The sequence below is a fragment of the Gossypium raimondii genome, chromosome 13, assembly GCF_025698545.1.
Source record: "Gossypium raimondii isolate GPD5lz chromosome 13, ASM2569854v1, whole genome shotgun sequence".
NCBI classification, from domain to species: Eukaryota; Viridiplantae; Streptophyta; class Magnoliopsida; order Malvales; family Malvaceae; genus Gossypium; species Gossypium raimondii.
The window spans coordinates 57,689,557-57,706,380 of record NC_068577.1 but is presented as its reverse complement, the minus strand read 5'-3'; the positions used below and the strand labels follow the sequence as shown (position 1 = coordinate 57,706,380).

Below are 16,824 nucleotides of genomic sequence, written 5' to 3'. Positions count from 1 at the left end.
AATTCTTAATTAGTGTTATTTTTATATTTATTTATTTTTCAAACAACTTCTTAAACTACTAATATATTTTAATAATCAACAAAAGAAATTGCATTAGAATTAAAACCATTTTGTGATTAAAAAAATCATTGGCAATGCTTCCTCTTAACATTTAAATTAATCAAAGTTATAGCCAAATGCCAAACCCTATAATTCAAATTAACAATGATAGAATCTCAATGAAATAAATCTCATAAGAAACTCTTACAAATTATTGGTGTCTCTAGACATTGTCTCTCCTCACTAAAAAAAAGAAAAAAACTGCAAAACATATATAAATATAAATATAAATATAGTAAATGAATATTAATGGAGGAAAATAAGTTTTAATAATGGGAAAATAAGAGCTTTAAATCCCAAAAAGCATGGGAAGAAAGGCAATTGGTAAGGCAATGAAGGAAGCTAGACCAAATATTTCCATGTTTGAAGCACCACTGTTGCTTCCTTTTGAAGGGCCTGGAGCTAATCCTTCACGATGAGGGGAAATTCTTAGTAAAAATTACCAATTATTCATGTATCAAATTTATATAACTATATAAAATTTTAAAATATAATAGAATATGTAAATATCACATGAATACACAAATTGTCTACCTCGACAAAAAATAGTATAAATATTTTTAAATTTAATTATAAATTTTTAAAAGATAAAAATATTATTTTATCATTTATTAATTTATATTTTCATCATTTATTAAAAAAAATTCTCATTTTGAAAGGTGAAGTGCTTTATAATATATTAATTTATAAATTTATTGTTTTAAATTTAACTTAACACAATTTTTTATTTTTAAAGGGTCAACAAGTTTTCTGCCTCCCTTAAATTCACCCCAGCCACTCTTCAAACAAGGGTACAAATACAGCCACATGTCTCATTTAATTTTTTTTTCACTACACCGTAAAGGTGCCATATTCTAAATTGTAGCGTCTACAAATTCCACAAACTTTCAACATTATATATATATATATATATATATATATATATAAGGTGTAAATTACAGTTAATTACTCAATTTTTATGGTATTTTCATTTTAGATATAAAATCCTTTTAAATTGGTCACTCTATTTTAGGGCATTTTCATTTTAATTATCCAAGTACTAAATTTCTAACGACGTTAATTGTACACGCCACATCATATTTGCACTTTTATTTTGGTATTAAAACATGTTAACCAATTTGTTACTATAACATTAAAATTAATTAATTAATTTAATCTCATTTTAAATTTTTAAATTTTATTTATGTTTTAAATTTTCTTTAACTAAATCAACTCAAATAACTCATATTTAATAATTGTAAAGAAAAGAAAAATACTTACAATTAATTAAATTAATTGCTTGCTCTTTGTTTGGGTAAATAAGTGATAAAAAACTATAAATTTTGTTTGGAATAGAAGATAAAATTAATTAATTTAATTAATTACAAATATTTTTCTTTGCTTTTAGCTTAGAATGAAAGATTTCATATCATATACTCGACAACAACAAAAAAGAGAGTTTTGTAGACAACTATTAAAGACAATAATTTTATTCTTAATTTTTGAAAATAATTTCAAAAAAAACTGTTGAAATTTTTATATCGCTTGATAATGTCAACCGATTTGCTATTGTAATTTTGAATCTTAATATTTAAAGATTTATATTTCAAAACCCAAATTTAAAATTTTCAACAATGGGATAAACAAGTACAATTTGACCATTTTGTGTATTATTTTAATTTCTATCATTTATTCACTTTAATTTTGAGTTTTTTACCTAATCAATACTCCAAAAAGATATTTTTTGGTGACCAAAATGAATACGTAAACATGATATGACATGTACAATTAACCACAATTAGAGATTTAACGCTTGAGCGATTAAAATGAAAGCAACCTAAAAGTTAGATGACCAAATTGCAAGGATTTCATTTTGGGAGACCAAAATGAAAATGCCTTAAAAGTTGAGTGACCAACTGGGAAATTTACCCATGATAATTGTTTTAATGGAATTTAAAAAAAATTCATAAACCAAATTATGGAGGTTTTTTTTTACTGCCAATATCTAATTATACTCCATATATACACACACCCAACTTTCGGTAGAAATTCAAGATTTACCATCTTTCAAAGAAAAAATATAAGTTTTTTTTTTTGAAATTCGCACTAAAATAGTTGATAATAAGATCATTTAAACAATAATATTTGTAAAGTAAGTTAGAATTAAAAGAAAGAAAACGAAGTACCTGGTGATAAAGATACTTCAGTGCCTGAAGTTGGAACCCCAATTGGAGCGCCACCATTGATAGCTGCAGGAATTCAATTCGAGATAAAAATCAATTTTGTGATTACTTTGCAATATATTTAACTTATAATGCTGGAGATAATGATTAAGTTAAATAAATATCTCGATTGATATTTTATCGATACTTTTAAGACTTAATTAAATTCTTAAAAGAAATTAATATACTTACTAGAGCAGAGACTAACGGGAGGGGTTTTAACATGGCAAACATTAGGTAGCTTAAGAGCTCTATCGATGTCAATGTCGACCCCATAACTCGAGGTCGCGTTTTTATCCAACAATAAACATAAACACTGAGGGCTGCTTTCCACGAGCCCGGCCAACTCCGGGCAACAAGGTTTGTCCGGCTTCGTTAGGTTGCTTCTAGCCGTCACGTACCCCAAACAATCCGACAAGTTAAACAAGTTTGTCATGCAGTCCGGTGTTGGTGCCATGGCGGATGGAGTCGGTCCGTATGCTACGGAACCTGTTGGCTCGGATGCTGGCGACACAAGTCCTTCAGTGCTTTGAGTTGGAACTCCGATTGGAGCCCCGATGATAGCTGTTTGAGTTCATGGAAATAAATGTTAATAGTTCTAACTATTAAATTTAACGTTCAAGGTTTATGTAAATGAATAAAACTTGATTTTAAAGTTTGATTAAGTTCTATTTTTAAAATTTTGAGACGAGAATTGGATTACAAATTGTTAATATCAATTAAAATTTTAATGATAATAATATTTACATTAAATATAATACGTGATAATAAATTTTTTATCCAGAATCCAAAATTTTGAACTTTGATCCTGAACTTTAAATCTCAAACATGAACTTTTGAACCGCAAATTCAAACCTCGAACTTCAAATTTCAAATAATTTGGAGTTCGAAGTTTAAAGTTTGAGATTTAATATTTGAGATTTGAGGTCTATGGTTCAAGATAAAAAAAAGTTATTAAAATTATGTGTTAACATAAAAAAATTTATTGAAATATAATTAAATAATTAAAAATTATGAATAATATGAGAAAATTACATAAAATAATTTCTCGTGTGAAAATTAACAATTTTTACGATTTTTTTTTAAAAATAACATTAATGTTTTGGTAATAAAATCTTATTTAAATGAAAAAGGCAGTGTGCACGTGATTCATTTATTTGGAAAAAGGACAGAGCGGTAAAATTAGTTGAGAGCTAACCGAGAAACCTTAAATGCCCCCATCAAACATATTAAATGAGACCCAACTATACCCCCCCCCATCACCCAAACTATTCTTTAAATATAATGTACAAAAATTAACATTAAAAAATAAAATAAAAAAATATCATGAATATATGTATTAACCAAAATTTATATGATTTATAAATATATTATGTTTCTACTATTATAGACTATATAAAACAGCCTCGGGAAATAATAAATTCAACAGTCAAAGCTTCATTTCAATGTATATTATTAAATGTGATTATGTATTAATACTTTCACAATTAAAAATATATTTTTAAAAAATACTATAAAATCGCTCATATTGTGTTCCCAAAAAAAAATCCTACTCGTCGATGGAGTCTTAGTTCAATTGAAATGGACATTTTTACCAATATAAGAAGACATAAGTTTGAATGAGCTAAAACACATTATTCTTTTAGTTATGAGTTTTGTGAGACTATAAATAATTTAAGAAATTGTATTAAAAAGAACCAATATAATTCATATTGTAATTATCTTTGAAAATGTTGGGTTAATTCTAACAAATGTTTTCAAACTATGGTCCAAATGTTAAATTGGTCCAAAAACTTCAAGATGTTTTAATTAAGTTTTCAATATTTTAATATCATATCAATCAAGTAGTTCTAATTGGATAAAATGTTGAGCATATTTAAAATACGTAAATTAAATTATAAACACGTGTATACTTAATGCATAACAGCTTAGATTCAATGTATTAAAATAAAATATAATCCACCTAAATTGTTAACGTCTATATTTTTCGAAAACATAAGATCTAAAGTTATACATATCAATTTTGAATTGACATTTGAAGCTTAAATTTATGAAATACTAACGGAAAAGACCATCTTGATATAAAGAATATTCTAAAAAATTTAAAATTTAATTACAATATTTTTAAACTTTCGAACCAAATTTAAAATCGAAAGTATAGTTTGAAAATATCTTACAATTAACGCTAACAATTATAACAAATTTGAGTTCAATATTTAATTCTCCTCGTTATATTCATCCAATAACTAAATAAACAATTAAAAAATCTATAAATCAATTCAATCAGTTTTCCTGTTTTAATTTTCGGTTGTTATTTTCTCATTCAAAATTATTCAATCCTTTACCCGCCAATTCTCAATCCAAACAACAAGACCAGTTATACTCCATCAAAAATTCATGAAAGGTAGTAAAAAAAAGAAGAGGGAAAGGTAGAATTACCAGAACAAAGACTAACAGGAGGGGTTTTGACATGGCAAACATTAGGCAGCTTAAGAGCTCTTTCCATGTCAATGTTGATCCCATAGTTCGCCGTCGCATTCTTATCCATCAAATAGCACAAGCATTGAGGGCTACTTTCCACTAGCCCAGCCAATTCCGGACAACAAGGCTTGTCCGGCTTCGTCAAGTTGCTTCCGGCCTCCACGTACGTCAAACAATCCGATAAGTTGAGCAAGTTCGTCATACAGTCCGGCGTCGGTGCCATGGCGGACGGCGACATGGCCATCGCTGGATCAGCTGCCGGTGCCTGCGCCGATGTCGCCGCGCCGCCGTAAAAAGCCGTTACGAGGATGGCGGCAACGAGGATCGTCGTTTGCTTCGCTGCCATTTTTTTTGTCGGTGAAAGCTAAGAGAATAGTAAAAGATTTTTGAAATTTGAGAGGTGAAGATGTTGGTAGTTATATTGAAGATAGTTGCAAATTTGAAAGCTCGAATTAATGTCAAGCCGAAATTAAATTCCAATTTATTGTAACCACCAACCAAATTTTTAAATTTTGTTTGTTTGAAAGGTTATTTTGGTAGTTATATTAAATTTCGATTAAATTAAAAAATTAATTATATTATATTTTAATTCTTGCAATATTATTTTTGAAGCGATAAATATTAAATTTATATTTTTTAATATACAATGTGGGTAAAAGTAATATAGAGGTTAGGAGTACGATTATATTTTATTTTATTCTGAAAAAAATGAGTAAATTAGTCTTTATACATTAAATTAAAGAGATCAGTAATCGTTTATATTAAAAATTTCATTCATTTGTACTGTCAAAAATTAACATGATTGACCAACAAGTGATTGGGTGCAATAGTAAGATATATTGCACTCCCAATAAGAAGACTCACTCAAGTTCGAAACTTGGAGATGATATTGTTGAGAGAGACAGCTACGAACCCTGAACATAGATCGTAAAACGAACATGAAGTAAACCAAAAAAAAAGCATGATTGACAAGATAACCATTTAATGACATATGATGTGCCACATGTACCTCATGCTCGACTCGATGATCAAATCCGAATTATAAGATTATCACGTTCGTTATCAGAATAAAATATAATCGATTTTGTTCCAATGCGAACCCTATAGATAGTCAAAGTAAACAAATTACTTGGATTTGAATTAGGGGTGGTGGCACTAGAGACAAGTGGTGGTCCTCAACCATCTCTTCTCCATGGCTTTATGTTGCATGGTATTAATGTGCTAATTGGTTACCACAAAAGATGTTTCCTTTTAATTAAACCCTAATTGCTAAACCTAACCAAACTTAGGTATACGGGGGTTGCAATTTTCCAAAAGGCTTATAAACATAACGTCTTACTCAATGGCCTAACAGCTTCCTTCACTTAATTCGTATTTCCCTTTAAATAGGAGAAAAATACAAGTTTAATCGTATTTAAATTTATGTCTTTTTACTTGTTATAATAGTAATAATATTAACTAAAGTTAGGCTCAATCAATATTAATAAATTTTTTGAGAAATTTTCTTGTTACTTTTAAGATATTGTAAAAATACATGATAACATAAAATTAAAATTGCATTTTGGCTCCCAAAAATTATAATTTATTTATAGTCCTCCAGTATAATTTTTTTTAACATTAATCTTATCATATCTGCTACGTTTTATATAACACCTAAAACTATTCATAGTCCCTCTCCAACCCCTAAATAGAAGAATAACGCTTCAACGCACTCGAATCCTCATCCTCCTGCACTAGCAATAATGCCAATTCTAATCAAGTTAAGACTCAACCAGCCCCCAGCATAATTTTTGAATTTCACTTGTGGCTGATACCATTGGATTTAGATAAGAAAAAATATTTCCAAGCTTCAATCCGACTCATGATTACTTTTAGCGCAGTTCTCAAATTGAATAATTCTGAAAAAACCCACGTATACATAACAAGAGATTTAAGTATAAATAAATCTGAAAATAATCTAAACATAATTTGAATAAAGTAGAGGTTTGTATTATGTGATCATATAGAGTAGGATCAAACAACAATAATCCCTAATTTGAGCGCTCAAAAAACAATCCACCATTTTTTCAAAACCCCTATAAATCACAACCCCATAAATATTTAACCAATTAGTCCACAAACCATCATCTGTTACCCATAAATATTCAAAGAAAACATAATGAATAAAATTGAAGAAAATAGAATGAATTAAAACAAAAACCTTAACAGTAACGCAACTAGCGCGATTTGAACCCATGTTACTTTTGGGCAGAGGCGGATCTAGGGGAGGCTGGCAGGGCCCCAGTCCCCCCTAAAATGAAAAATTGACAATTTAGGCCCTTTAGAAAATTTAAAAATTTAAATTAATAAAGGTAAAATTACATTTTGTCCCCTCTTGAAAATGATAAAATTTGATTTAATCCTTTAAAAATTATAAATATATAGATTATTAAAAATTACAATTTAATTTTAGCCCCCTAATTTTTTTTTTTACTTAACTCTTGCATCTAGAGTGACAAACATCCCAATTACCAGGCCAACATATGGGGTTTAAAACCACCAAAATTTTTTAAAAATAAAGAAGACTGAAACTAAAATTTGAAGAAAAACTATTAATAAAGAGGCTGTAACAAGTACCTAACTTAGAGGCCACTCCACCATCAACAAAGTCAAATTTTAATTTTAGAAAGTTGAGTGGCTAAGGTTTTTTCTTCTTCTTAACAATCCTCTGGTTTTAGTTTTTCTTTTGTTTTAGTACTATATTTATATTTTTTATCATATTTGAATTGATAATATTGATTAATTAAATTTTATTATCAGTGCTGAAAGATTTTCATATCAGATATGATGTATTGATATTCATGATATTTTTTATAATTTAAGTTAAAAATTAAACATAGAATTTATATTAGGCATAGATTGTTGAGATCAAATTATGTTTGTCGTCTATATGCTATGTTTAAATTTAAAATTTAGTATCTATTCTTTAATTTTATATAATTTGGTTTCTCTACATAATATCATTAGTCGGTTTAAATAGTTGATAATCTTAATTATTTTGGTCAAAATGTTGAGGTCAAATTTTCTTAAAAATACCGTTCCAACTTCATGTAGAAATATATATAGTGTTACGAGAGGTGTTTAGAGAAATTAACGTAATCATTTTAATTGTTATAGCTAAGGATGTTAATTATTTTGATCAACTAATGTCATTATAAAAGCAGACTATCAAATTACATCAAATTAATGAAGATTGAATCTCAAATGTGAGCATAACAGAGAGATTGAAATTACAAATCTATCATGATCTTATAATGATTAAAAAATAATAATAGTGTTTTCAATTTGTCTAAATAATTAGGACCCTTAATATTTTTAGTAGTTGATGTGAATTTTTCTTTTTAGTTTCCTGAGATATCCACTAGAGCGAACCTAGTAACTAATTTTTCGCATTCTGTAAGCTCATCAAGTAGATTGATAACAATACTCATATCAATACTCTTTAATCCATAAATAGAAGGATAATGCACTTTAGCACTCAAACCCACATATTCTTACATTGATAACAATACTCATATCAATCGGATTAAGATTCAATGTACTATCATTAAGTATTTTTAAATGTTAATCTTACCTTATTATTTCTAAACTTAAAAAATGTATCTTTGGATTTTCACTATCTTGGGTCATTTGCTTAATGAGGCCCATTCAATGTTGGGTAGGCTTATTGAGTTATATTATGGCTTGTTTTATGTTTGGGTTTGATTGTCTTTATTACATATATTCGGTTGAATTGAGTTCTTGCCAAAAACTAGGCACGAGCACAAAGCTCGTTATGGTCACAGCCGCATCAAGATCAACCATCTTGATAAGACCGTGATTATTCGTCATTAACCAGCCCAATCACTCTGTTACATTAGGTTGTATAGCCAACCTAACAAAAATGACAAACACATTAATAAAAGACAAATACATGACTTACAAGTAGATCTTTCCATGGGCCGGGAGGCCCGGCCCGACCCGCCTAAAATATGGGAGGGTTTGGGTAAAAATATAGGCCCGAAATATGGATTTGGGCAAAAAAATGAGGCCCGTTTAAAAAATGGGCCGGGCTCGGCCTCAACTTTTTTGGCCCGAGCCCGGCCCAAATATAATAAATATATATTTTTTATTTTTAAATTACTTTTTAATTTTTTTTTGTGTTTATTAAAAATCAGGCCGGGCCAGGCCGGGCTCGGGCTTATTATTTTTTGTCGGGCCGGGCTTGGGCAAACTTTTAGGCCCATATTTCGGGCCGGGCCCGGCCCGAGCCTAAGAGGAGGGCCGAAATTTTTTTCGGGCCCAACCCGGCCCGGCCCATGGATAGGTCTACTTACAAGTCTTCTCCTTAAATACTTCTGTGAATCTCTGAATTGTCTCTGATCTGCTAACAACATCCTTATCGTATTATACTACATATTGATTCAAGGGCGAAGTCCAAAAAAAAAATATTTGGTGGGGCGGAATTAAGTTGTATATTTTTACAATAATAAAAGTACAATTTCACAATTTTAATTGTCTATATCTTTATAATTTTTAAAAGATTAAATCAATTTTCTTTTATCATTCCAGGGGTCAAAGTACAATTTTATCATTACTATAAAATTTTATAAATTATAAATAGACTAAAAGAGAATTTTCCATTCTAGGAAGATCAGGGCCATCGCCAACCCTCCCTCCCTTGTATTGATTTAATGAAACGCCATAAAGTATTTTCATATTAATTAAAAAAAAGTGTTTTACCCACAAAGCCTAATCTTAATAACAAAGATGAGGTCTTAAAAACCCTGAGGTTCAACCGATTAAGTCTTGTCTTGATTGGTATTAATATTGTTGTCTATGCAAGAGATTGTGGGTTCAAGTACGCTGAAGTGCATTATCCTCCTATTTCAGGGTTGGAAAGGGGCTATGGATAGTTTTAGGCATTGTATCAAAAAGAACATATATGATAAAAAATTATAATGAGATTAATATTAAAAAAAACTAAGATTCATATATATTTATTTAATATGCAAATTACTTAATTTTAAAAAATCACAAAAAAACATTTCAACTTCATTATTATTTTTATTAAGGTTTAATATAAGTAGGGCGAAATCAGACTTTTTTTTTAAGGGCGAAAATAAATTGTAATTTTACGATAACAAAATATAATTTCACAATTTTAATAGCCTATATCTTTATAACTTTTAAAAGGTTAAATTAAGCTTTTATATTTTAGGGATTAAAGTACAATTTTACCTTTACTAATTTAAAATTTTAAAATATTTAAATAAAAAATTCTATTTTAGAGGGCCAGCTGAATATCCCATTAACATACAAACCAGCAGCCATTTTCCATCAATTTTTTCTGTGGAAACATTCTTTTCTTTTCTTAAGGTAGAAAGTAACAATCAAAAGTATATATTTTTTGTCCAAAATATCAAATACAAAGTAAAATTAAAGCAATCATTCACCTCTTTTTATTTTAATAATTCCAATAATTCTCCGGTTCAATCGTATTTTCTCAGGTCATAGTCGTATTTATACAAAATTTCGACACATTCATTATATAAAATTGATATATTCATACACAAACTTTTATATATCACCATAGTTTATATGTATTTCATGGTTTATTTTTTAATGGACTTACGAACACGAATAATCTTAATAAATCCCATTTTAAAACCAAAAATAAAATCTATTTATGTTGTTTTTCCTGCTTTTCCAAGCAATAGAGTTTGATGAAACAATGTTATCAAATCATGTCCATTAAAAAAGAAATTAGCTAACTAAAATTGAACATTTTACCTAATTTTGATCCCTCGATCTCCCATAATAAAAACCCTAATTTCCCCCATTTCTCTTCCTATAAAATAAACACATCCAAACATAGTGTTTTTAAGGCATATATTGAATATATAGAGTGATATATAATTATATATGATAATGAAGCAATTTGATCACCTTATGCTTTTCTTTCTCCTTCATACTTCTTGTTCAACATTATTAACCTTAGCCCAAGCTCCGGCAGCAGCTCCGGTGGTAGCTCCAAAGGCAACACCAGTACTAGCACCGGCATCATCCCCGGCACCACCCGGTCCAACCAACGTCACAAAAATCCTCGAAAAAGCCGGCCAATTCTCTACTTTTATCCGGTTAATGAAAGCCACGCAAGTCGCGAACCAGTTACTCGGCCAACTCAACAACACCAACAATGGGATCACTATTTTCGCACCGAGCGACAGTGCTTTTTCGAGCTTAAAATCCGGCACGTTGAACTCACTTTCCGACGAACAAAAGGTAGAGTTAATCCAATTCCATATAATCCCAACTTATCTCTCTTCAGCCCAGTTTCAAACCATTAGTAACCCTTTAAGAACCCAAGCCGGTGATAGCGGCGACGGGAAGTTCCCTCTCAACGTTACCTCGTCGGGAGACACCGTGAACATTACGTCGGGGTTGACTAATACTAGTGTTTCCGGTACAGTTTATACCGACGGTCAACTTGCTGTTTATCAAATAGATAGAGTTCTTCAGCCTTTACAGATATTCGATCCTAGACCTCCGGCCCCAGCGCCTGCTCCGGCGAAATCGAAGAAGAAGAAAGATGATGATGTGGCTGACAGTCCTGCTGATGATTCTACTGATAATTCTAAAGCTGTGAGGTTCACTATAGGAAACAATGTTGGTTTATTTGGGGTTACTGCCATAGTTATTGCATTAATTTCTTTGTGATTATAGTAAAATAAAAATTAAAAAAAATTAAATATGGGATTTTGAGGGGAAAAATATGGTGAGATTGAGTGCATGTTTTTTTTTTTGTTATTTTGTGTTTTTAAAAACATGTTATTATCCTTTAAATTTCTGTTTTATACCATATTTTTATCATTTAAATAGTACTGTCACCAGAGTTAATTGTTATGATTATTGAATTTTGAGGTTGTTGAGTGTTTTTTTTCTGTACTCTTTAGATGGTAGGATGGTAGATTTATTGATGCGATATTTTAGAATATATTCTATGCATGCTAACACGTGTCATATTCTAGATTTAACTCATATTTATATAGTTCTACGTGCGACCTTACGTGTAACCTTTTAGGGGAGTATAAAATACCTCTCTTGGGAACACTTAAAATCATTGCCGAACTCAATACGCGAACTCGATCTGCGAACTTGGTATGCGAGCTTAACATGCAAATCGTGTAGAATCCGACTTAGATCCATTCGGGTTACGAGTCAGTAATAGTAAGTATTAGAGGTGCTTTCATTTTTTTTATCCCTATATATCTTTTAATTTTATCAATTACATCATTAAACTGTCGAGATTATATCAATTAAATCCTTCCATTACTAAAACTGTCAAATGACACGTCAAATTTTATATGACATAATTTAAAATGAAAAATTTAAAGATTTAATAGTTAAGGTAATCATTTTAGTAACGAAATGAGTGATTAATATAATCGATTTGAATAAGTATATATAATAAAATTATGAATACTTAATTTTATATGTTATTTACATAGCAAAATTTAATTATATTTTTTATAAAAAATAGTTAATTATATTAGTCATGATTGTTCATTATTTGTGTTATGGTTTATATTAATTTTATTTTGCATTTAAAATTTAATTTTTTAAAATTATAAAATAATAATTAAAAAATAAATTTAATAATATATAAGTATTAAATAAATAAAATCTAAATTATAATTGAGTTAGGGAGCGACTATTGCTAGTTCTAGACATTCTAGACATTATATAAAAAAATAAATATAAAAAAATTATTAAAAAGGAAAAGCTAAAAGGTGGTTGGCATGATAAAATGGGATAACTAAAGCAGGACTCAAATTGTCTTCCAAAAGCAAGAGAGTTTGATGATTGCTTGTTTTCATATATTGGTAGCTTGTATTTTTCAACTATTTAAATGTCTCAAATTCAATCAACTTGTCATTTCTTTCTTCATTCTTAATTAAAACTTTTTTAAATATTGAATTTCTTTAGTTTTGCAAATAAAATATAAAATAATCTGAATCGATAATTTTAACCCGATCCGATCTATCAAATAAAACTATACTTCTAATGAATATTAGAGTCTTGAAGTATATCGAGCTTATCTTGATATTGATGAACATCCACTTAATAATAAAATATTCACAACACTGTTCTTTGGATGTTTATTGGTAAATAATAGGCCTCATCTGTGTATAAAAAATTTCCTAATGAAGGAAAAAGAGTATACATATTTATAATGCGCATAACATGTTATATCATTAAAAACATTACCAAGAAAATTCAACTGAATAAAACCTTGGTTAAGGGGAGAAGAGTACAACACGTATTTACTCCCCCTCTTGACAACTTCATATGACATCTCAAATTCTACGTATTTCATGATTAATCTTCAATTATAAAAAAAGAAACACGTTGCAATAAAATAAATCATATTAAAATATACCCGAAGATATTTAACATCATCGTCATCACCGTGACTATTATAACAAGCACAATTACAAGTATTAAAACATCATTGCTTTCATAATAACAATTATAAATTAATAGTAAAAACTATTTATAAAATCAAGATTTTATCTTACTCATAATAACATTTACAAATTAGTAGTAAATTAATAGTAAAGACGATTTATAAAACAATGAAATTTCTATTTATTATGCTTGAAAATTATCTAATACACATTATGCCAAATTTTAATACCACGTATATGGTATAAAATCGTATGGTGCTCTAATCAAAATTTGTTATGCTTGCATTTAGTGCAAGGAATGCAATATTAGATCTAATAGGACGACTTCTAACCATCCTAATATATTCTTTATTTAAAGAGAATCAATGTCACAAAAATTTATCACGATAATTCAATCAGATATAAAATAAATAATAATCACAGTTATACCTGAATAAAAATATGTCGAAACTCCTTATCAATCTAAAATTTTGCTTCATAAATCAATGTTGGGATAAAATTTTCACCATCCTCGAAAGAAACAAATAAAACAAGTTAATCGAATTGATTATAATTAATAATGAATTAAAATTAAAATTAAAGTAAATCTAGAAACAAAATATTTAAAGGAGAAACTTCCTACTAATCCTCGCATATTGTGTTTATGATCTCTATCCTCACAATAGCTTGATTTTTATAGATTTTATACACGCATAAAGATTAAAATTTGAAATTAAGTTAGTGGCTAGTTATTGGGGTTGGTTCATAATAGACCTGTCCATGGGCCGGGCCGGGCTCGGAAAAAATTTTTGGCCTGACTCTTAGGCCTGGGCTCAACCCGACCCGAAATATGGGGCCTAAAATTTTGCCCAGGCCCGGCCCGATTTTTAATAAACACAAAAAAATATTTTTAAAAATAAAAAAATGAAAAAATATTTTTAAAGTATTTTAAAAATAAAAAATAAAAAATATATTTATTATATTCGGGCCGGGCCAAGCCGGGCCGGGCTCGGGCCAAAAAATTTGAGCCCGAGCCCGGCCCATTTTTAAACGGACCTCGTTTTTTTGCTCAAGCCCATATTTCGGGCCTATATTTTTACCCGAACCCTCCCATATTTCGGGCGGGCCATCGGGCCGGGCCGCCCGGCCCATGGACAGGTCTAGTTCATAAGGATCTCCTTAAGGCCAGAGTTGGGGGGGCTATTGGGAAAATAAAGAAAGGGTTAAAAATAGGGACTAAATAATAAAGGGTAGAAAACACACGAGCGAAAAGTGAGAAAAATAAATCGAGTATAAATTAAAAGAATAAGAAATAAGAGATTTTTATTAATTAATGAAGATATTTACAATGCTTCTTCAATGTCTATATTAATAGAGATAATGAAAATAAATGAAATAAAAATCTATTTATAATGAATATTAAAATCCTAAAATACATCAAACCGTGAATAAACATCTGCTTAATAAATGTGTAGTTTTGAGACTTTCGGATGATAGTGGTTTGAAAATATTAAGGTTAATAATGTGTGCTTGTAGTCAACTCGAATGATAAGATAGGACACAAACATAATACGTTTAATAATGCGACTATGTCTAGTGTATATGAGTGACCCATTCAAAGATTTTATTTGGGATTCATAGTTATCCTTCTAATAATATTATCTTTAAGATTTAAATTTACATTTTCTCTTAAAACGTGAAATATACCTTATTACTGCACTAATATCCAAATTCTTGTTGGTTTATATATGAATTTTCTAGTTGTGCGAAAAACAAGGCCATTTTGGTTTTTATATAACAAAATTTAAGATGATTTCGTATGCTTGAACTGGATTGATGATAAATTTGTTAAGGTATGAATTCATCTAGTTTAATCATTTTACGGATCAATCAATTTAATTTTCTCTCTAAATGAATACCAATATCGGTTTCGATCCAATCATAGAGGTATATTTCCTTTTATTTAGGATTCGTAGTTACTTTTTGATAATGTTATCTTTAAAATTTAAAATTACATTCTCTCTTAAAAGTTTAATATACCTTATCAGTGCATTAATATCTAATACTTGTTTTTCGGTATTTTAAGTAACAAACTTTGTTTAAATGATGATTTTGCATCATTGAATTGAATTGGATTGATGGTAAACCGATTAAGTTATCAATTCATATAGTTCAATCGTTTTACTGATCAATCTATAAATTTTCTTGAAGTCAATATCATTATTGATTTCTGATCTAATCGTTGAAGCGAGTTGGGTTTGAGTTTAAAAACAGTGCCATAAGGACCGTGTAATGATAAACTCGTCGTCATCTAAGAGTGGGTTTGGATGAGCGATTGAGTGCGGTGCGATGCGTTTAGTTTACTTTTTGTCTCACGCTACAGTATCGCTACAGTATCTAATCACACCGCCACCGCTATTTTTACACTAACCGCAGTTAAACACACCGCCTCTCCAAACTCACCCTAAAATTAAAATCAATTCAATATACACAATAAAATTTAAACCTAAAAGAACAGGATCCGATTAAGAAAAAAATAATTTAATTTATTTATTTAAATAAAAAGTGATTAAAAGAGCCACATACGATATTTGTTGCGTGACTCAATGTTCAAACCGATATTTGCCTAAATTATTAAAGAAAACTAGCAGCCAAGCCATATACCTTAAAAAACTAAAAAACGAGCGTGAAAGACGTCACTTTTGGATTAAAGCTAGCAAAAGGAGGGAACAGCCCCAAGAACTTCAAAGAGAAAAAGCATATTCATTTTATCAAACTTGAACGCAAATTAAAAAGGTTCACGACGTTCAAAAGTACTGTATAATTACAAGCTTGCCATCATTATTTACAGAGACTAAACGCCAGAAACGGTCAAACAACGAAAGAAACGAAGAAAGGAGTGAAGCGGAAATTCAGTTACCGGTTCAGTAACGGATCGGAGGTCCGAATAGAAAGAGGATCAGGTCCGAGCCAAGACCCTCACGGTCCAGCTCCGGCTTTGGCGCGATACAGCTTGCCGAAAACGTGAAGAGCCGTGACGAAACCTATGAAGCAAAGGCTCATGACGAGGACGACGGTAGGTGAGATCTTCAATCCGGGAGCATCGTCGGTGTAGAATCGAAGCATGTTGCCCCCGGAACCGGAACCCACGGATCCAGAGGCGGTAGCCGATGAAGAACCTCCGACGATCCTCCGGCGGCGCATACCGGCTGCTGCGGCCGCGGAACCGCGAGGAGCCATAACGCCCGGCCGGGACGTGGAGGAGGAAGTGGAGGATTGCGACTGCGACTGCGATGAACCTCTTGGCATGGTTTGGTGTACTTTGGTTGAAGGAAATGTTTTTTTTTTTCTTTTTTGCCCTTTTTCTCCTTTAATTTTTTTTTCTCTTAGATAGAAGATAAAAGGCGAGAAAATGGGAGGGTAAAAGGGTAATAAACTTAATGGTCAGGGTTATTTATAGGTTGCACGAGAAGGTTCGAGCATTGATATGATTAGGTTAAATATAGATAATTTATTTTATATTTTAATTTATAATTTAATATAAATACTACTAGAACTTCTATTTACGCGAATGA

General features: G+C 30.1%; 3 protein-coding genes across 3 annotated transcripts; 1 reads left to right on the top strand and 2 right to left on the bottom strand.

Annotated features, from left to right (window-relative positions):
* Nucleotides 1-192: 192 nt before the first annotated feature.
* LOC105782325 (non-specific lipid transfer protein GPI-anchored 12) lies at nucleotides 193-5,215 on the bottom strand. The gene is made up of 4 exons (XM_012606999.2): nucleotides 4,740-5,215; nucleotides 2,493-2,864; nucleotides 2,265-2,327; nucleotides 193-507 (listed from the first exon to the last, which is right to left on the bottom strand). The coding sequence occupies exons 1-4, from the start codon at nucleotides 5,125-5,127 to the stop codon at nucleotides 389-391; spliced, it is 942 nt and encodes a 313-aa protein (XP_012462453.1). The 5' UTR covers nucleotides 5,128-5,215; the 3' UTR covers nucleotides 193-388.
* A 5,435-nt stretch (nucleotides 5,216-10,650) lies between these two features.
* Nucleotides 10,651-11,737, top strand: LOC105784246 (fasciclin-like arabinogalactan protein 12). The gene has a single exon (XM_012610065.2). It carries the CDS (start codon nucleotides 10,725-10,727, stop codon nucleotides 11,517-11,519), a length of 795 nt encoding a protein of 264 aa, XP_012465519.1. The 5' UTR covers nucleotides 10,651-10,724; the 3' UTR covers nucleotides 11,520-11,737.
* Nucleotides 11,738-15,992: 4,255 nt separating this feature from the next.
* LOC105783973 (protein transport protein Sec61 subunit beta) lies at nucleotides 15,993-16,666 on the bottom strand. The gene has a single exon (XM_012609701.2). It carries the CDS (start codon nucleotides 16,556-16,558, stop codon nucleotides 16,229-16,231), a length of 330 nt encoding a protein of 109 aa, XP_012465155.1. The 5' UTR covers nucleotides 16,559-16,666; the 3' UTR covers nucleotides 15,993-16,228.
* Between the last annotated feature and the right edge of the window lie 158 nt (nucleotides 16,667-16,824).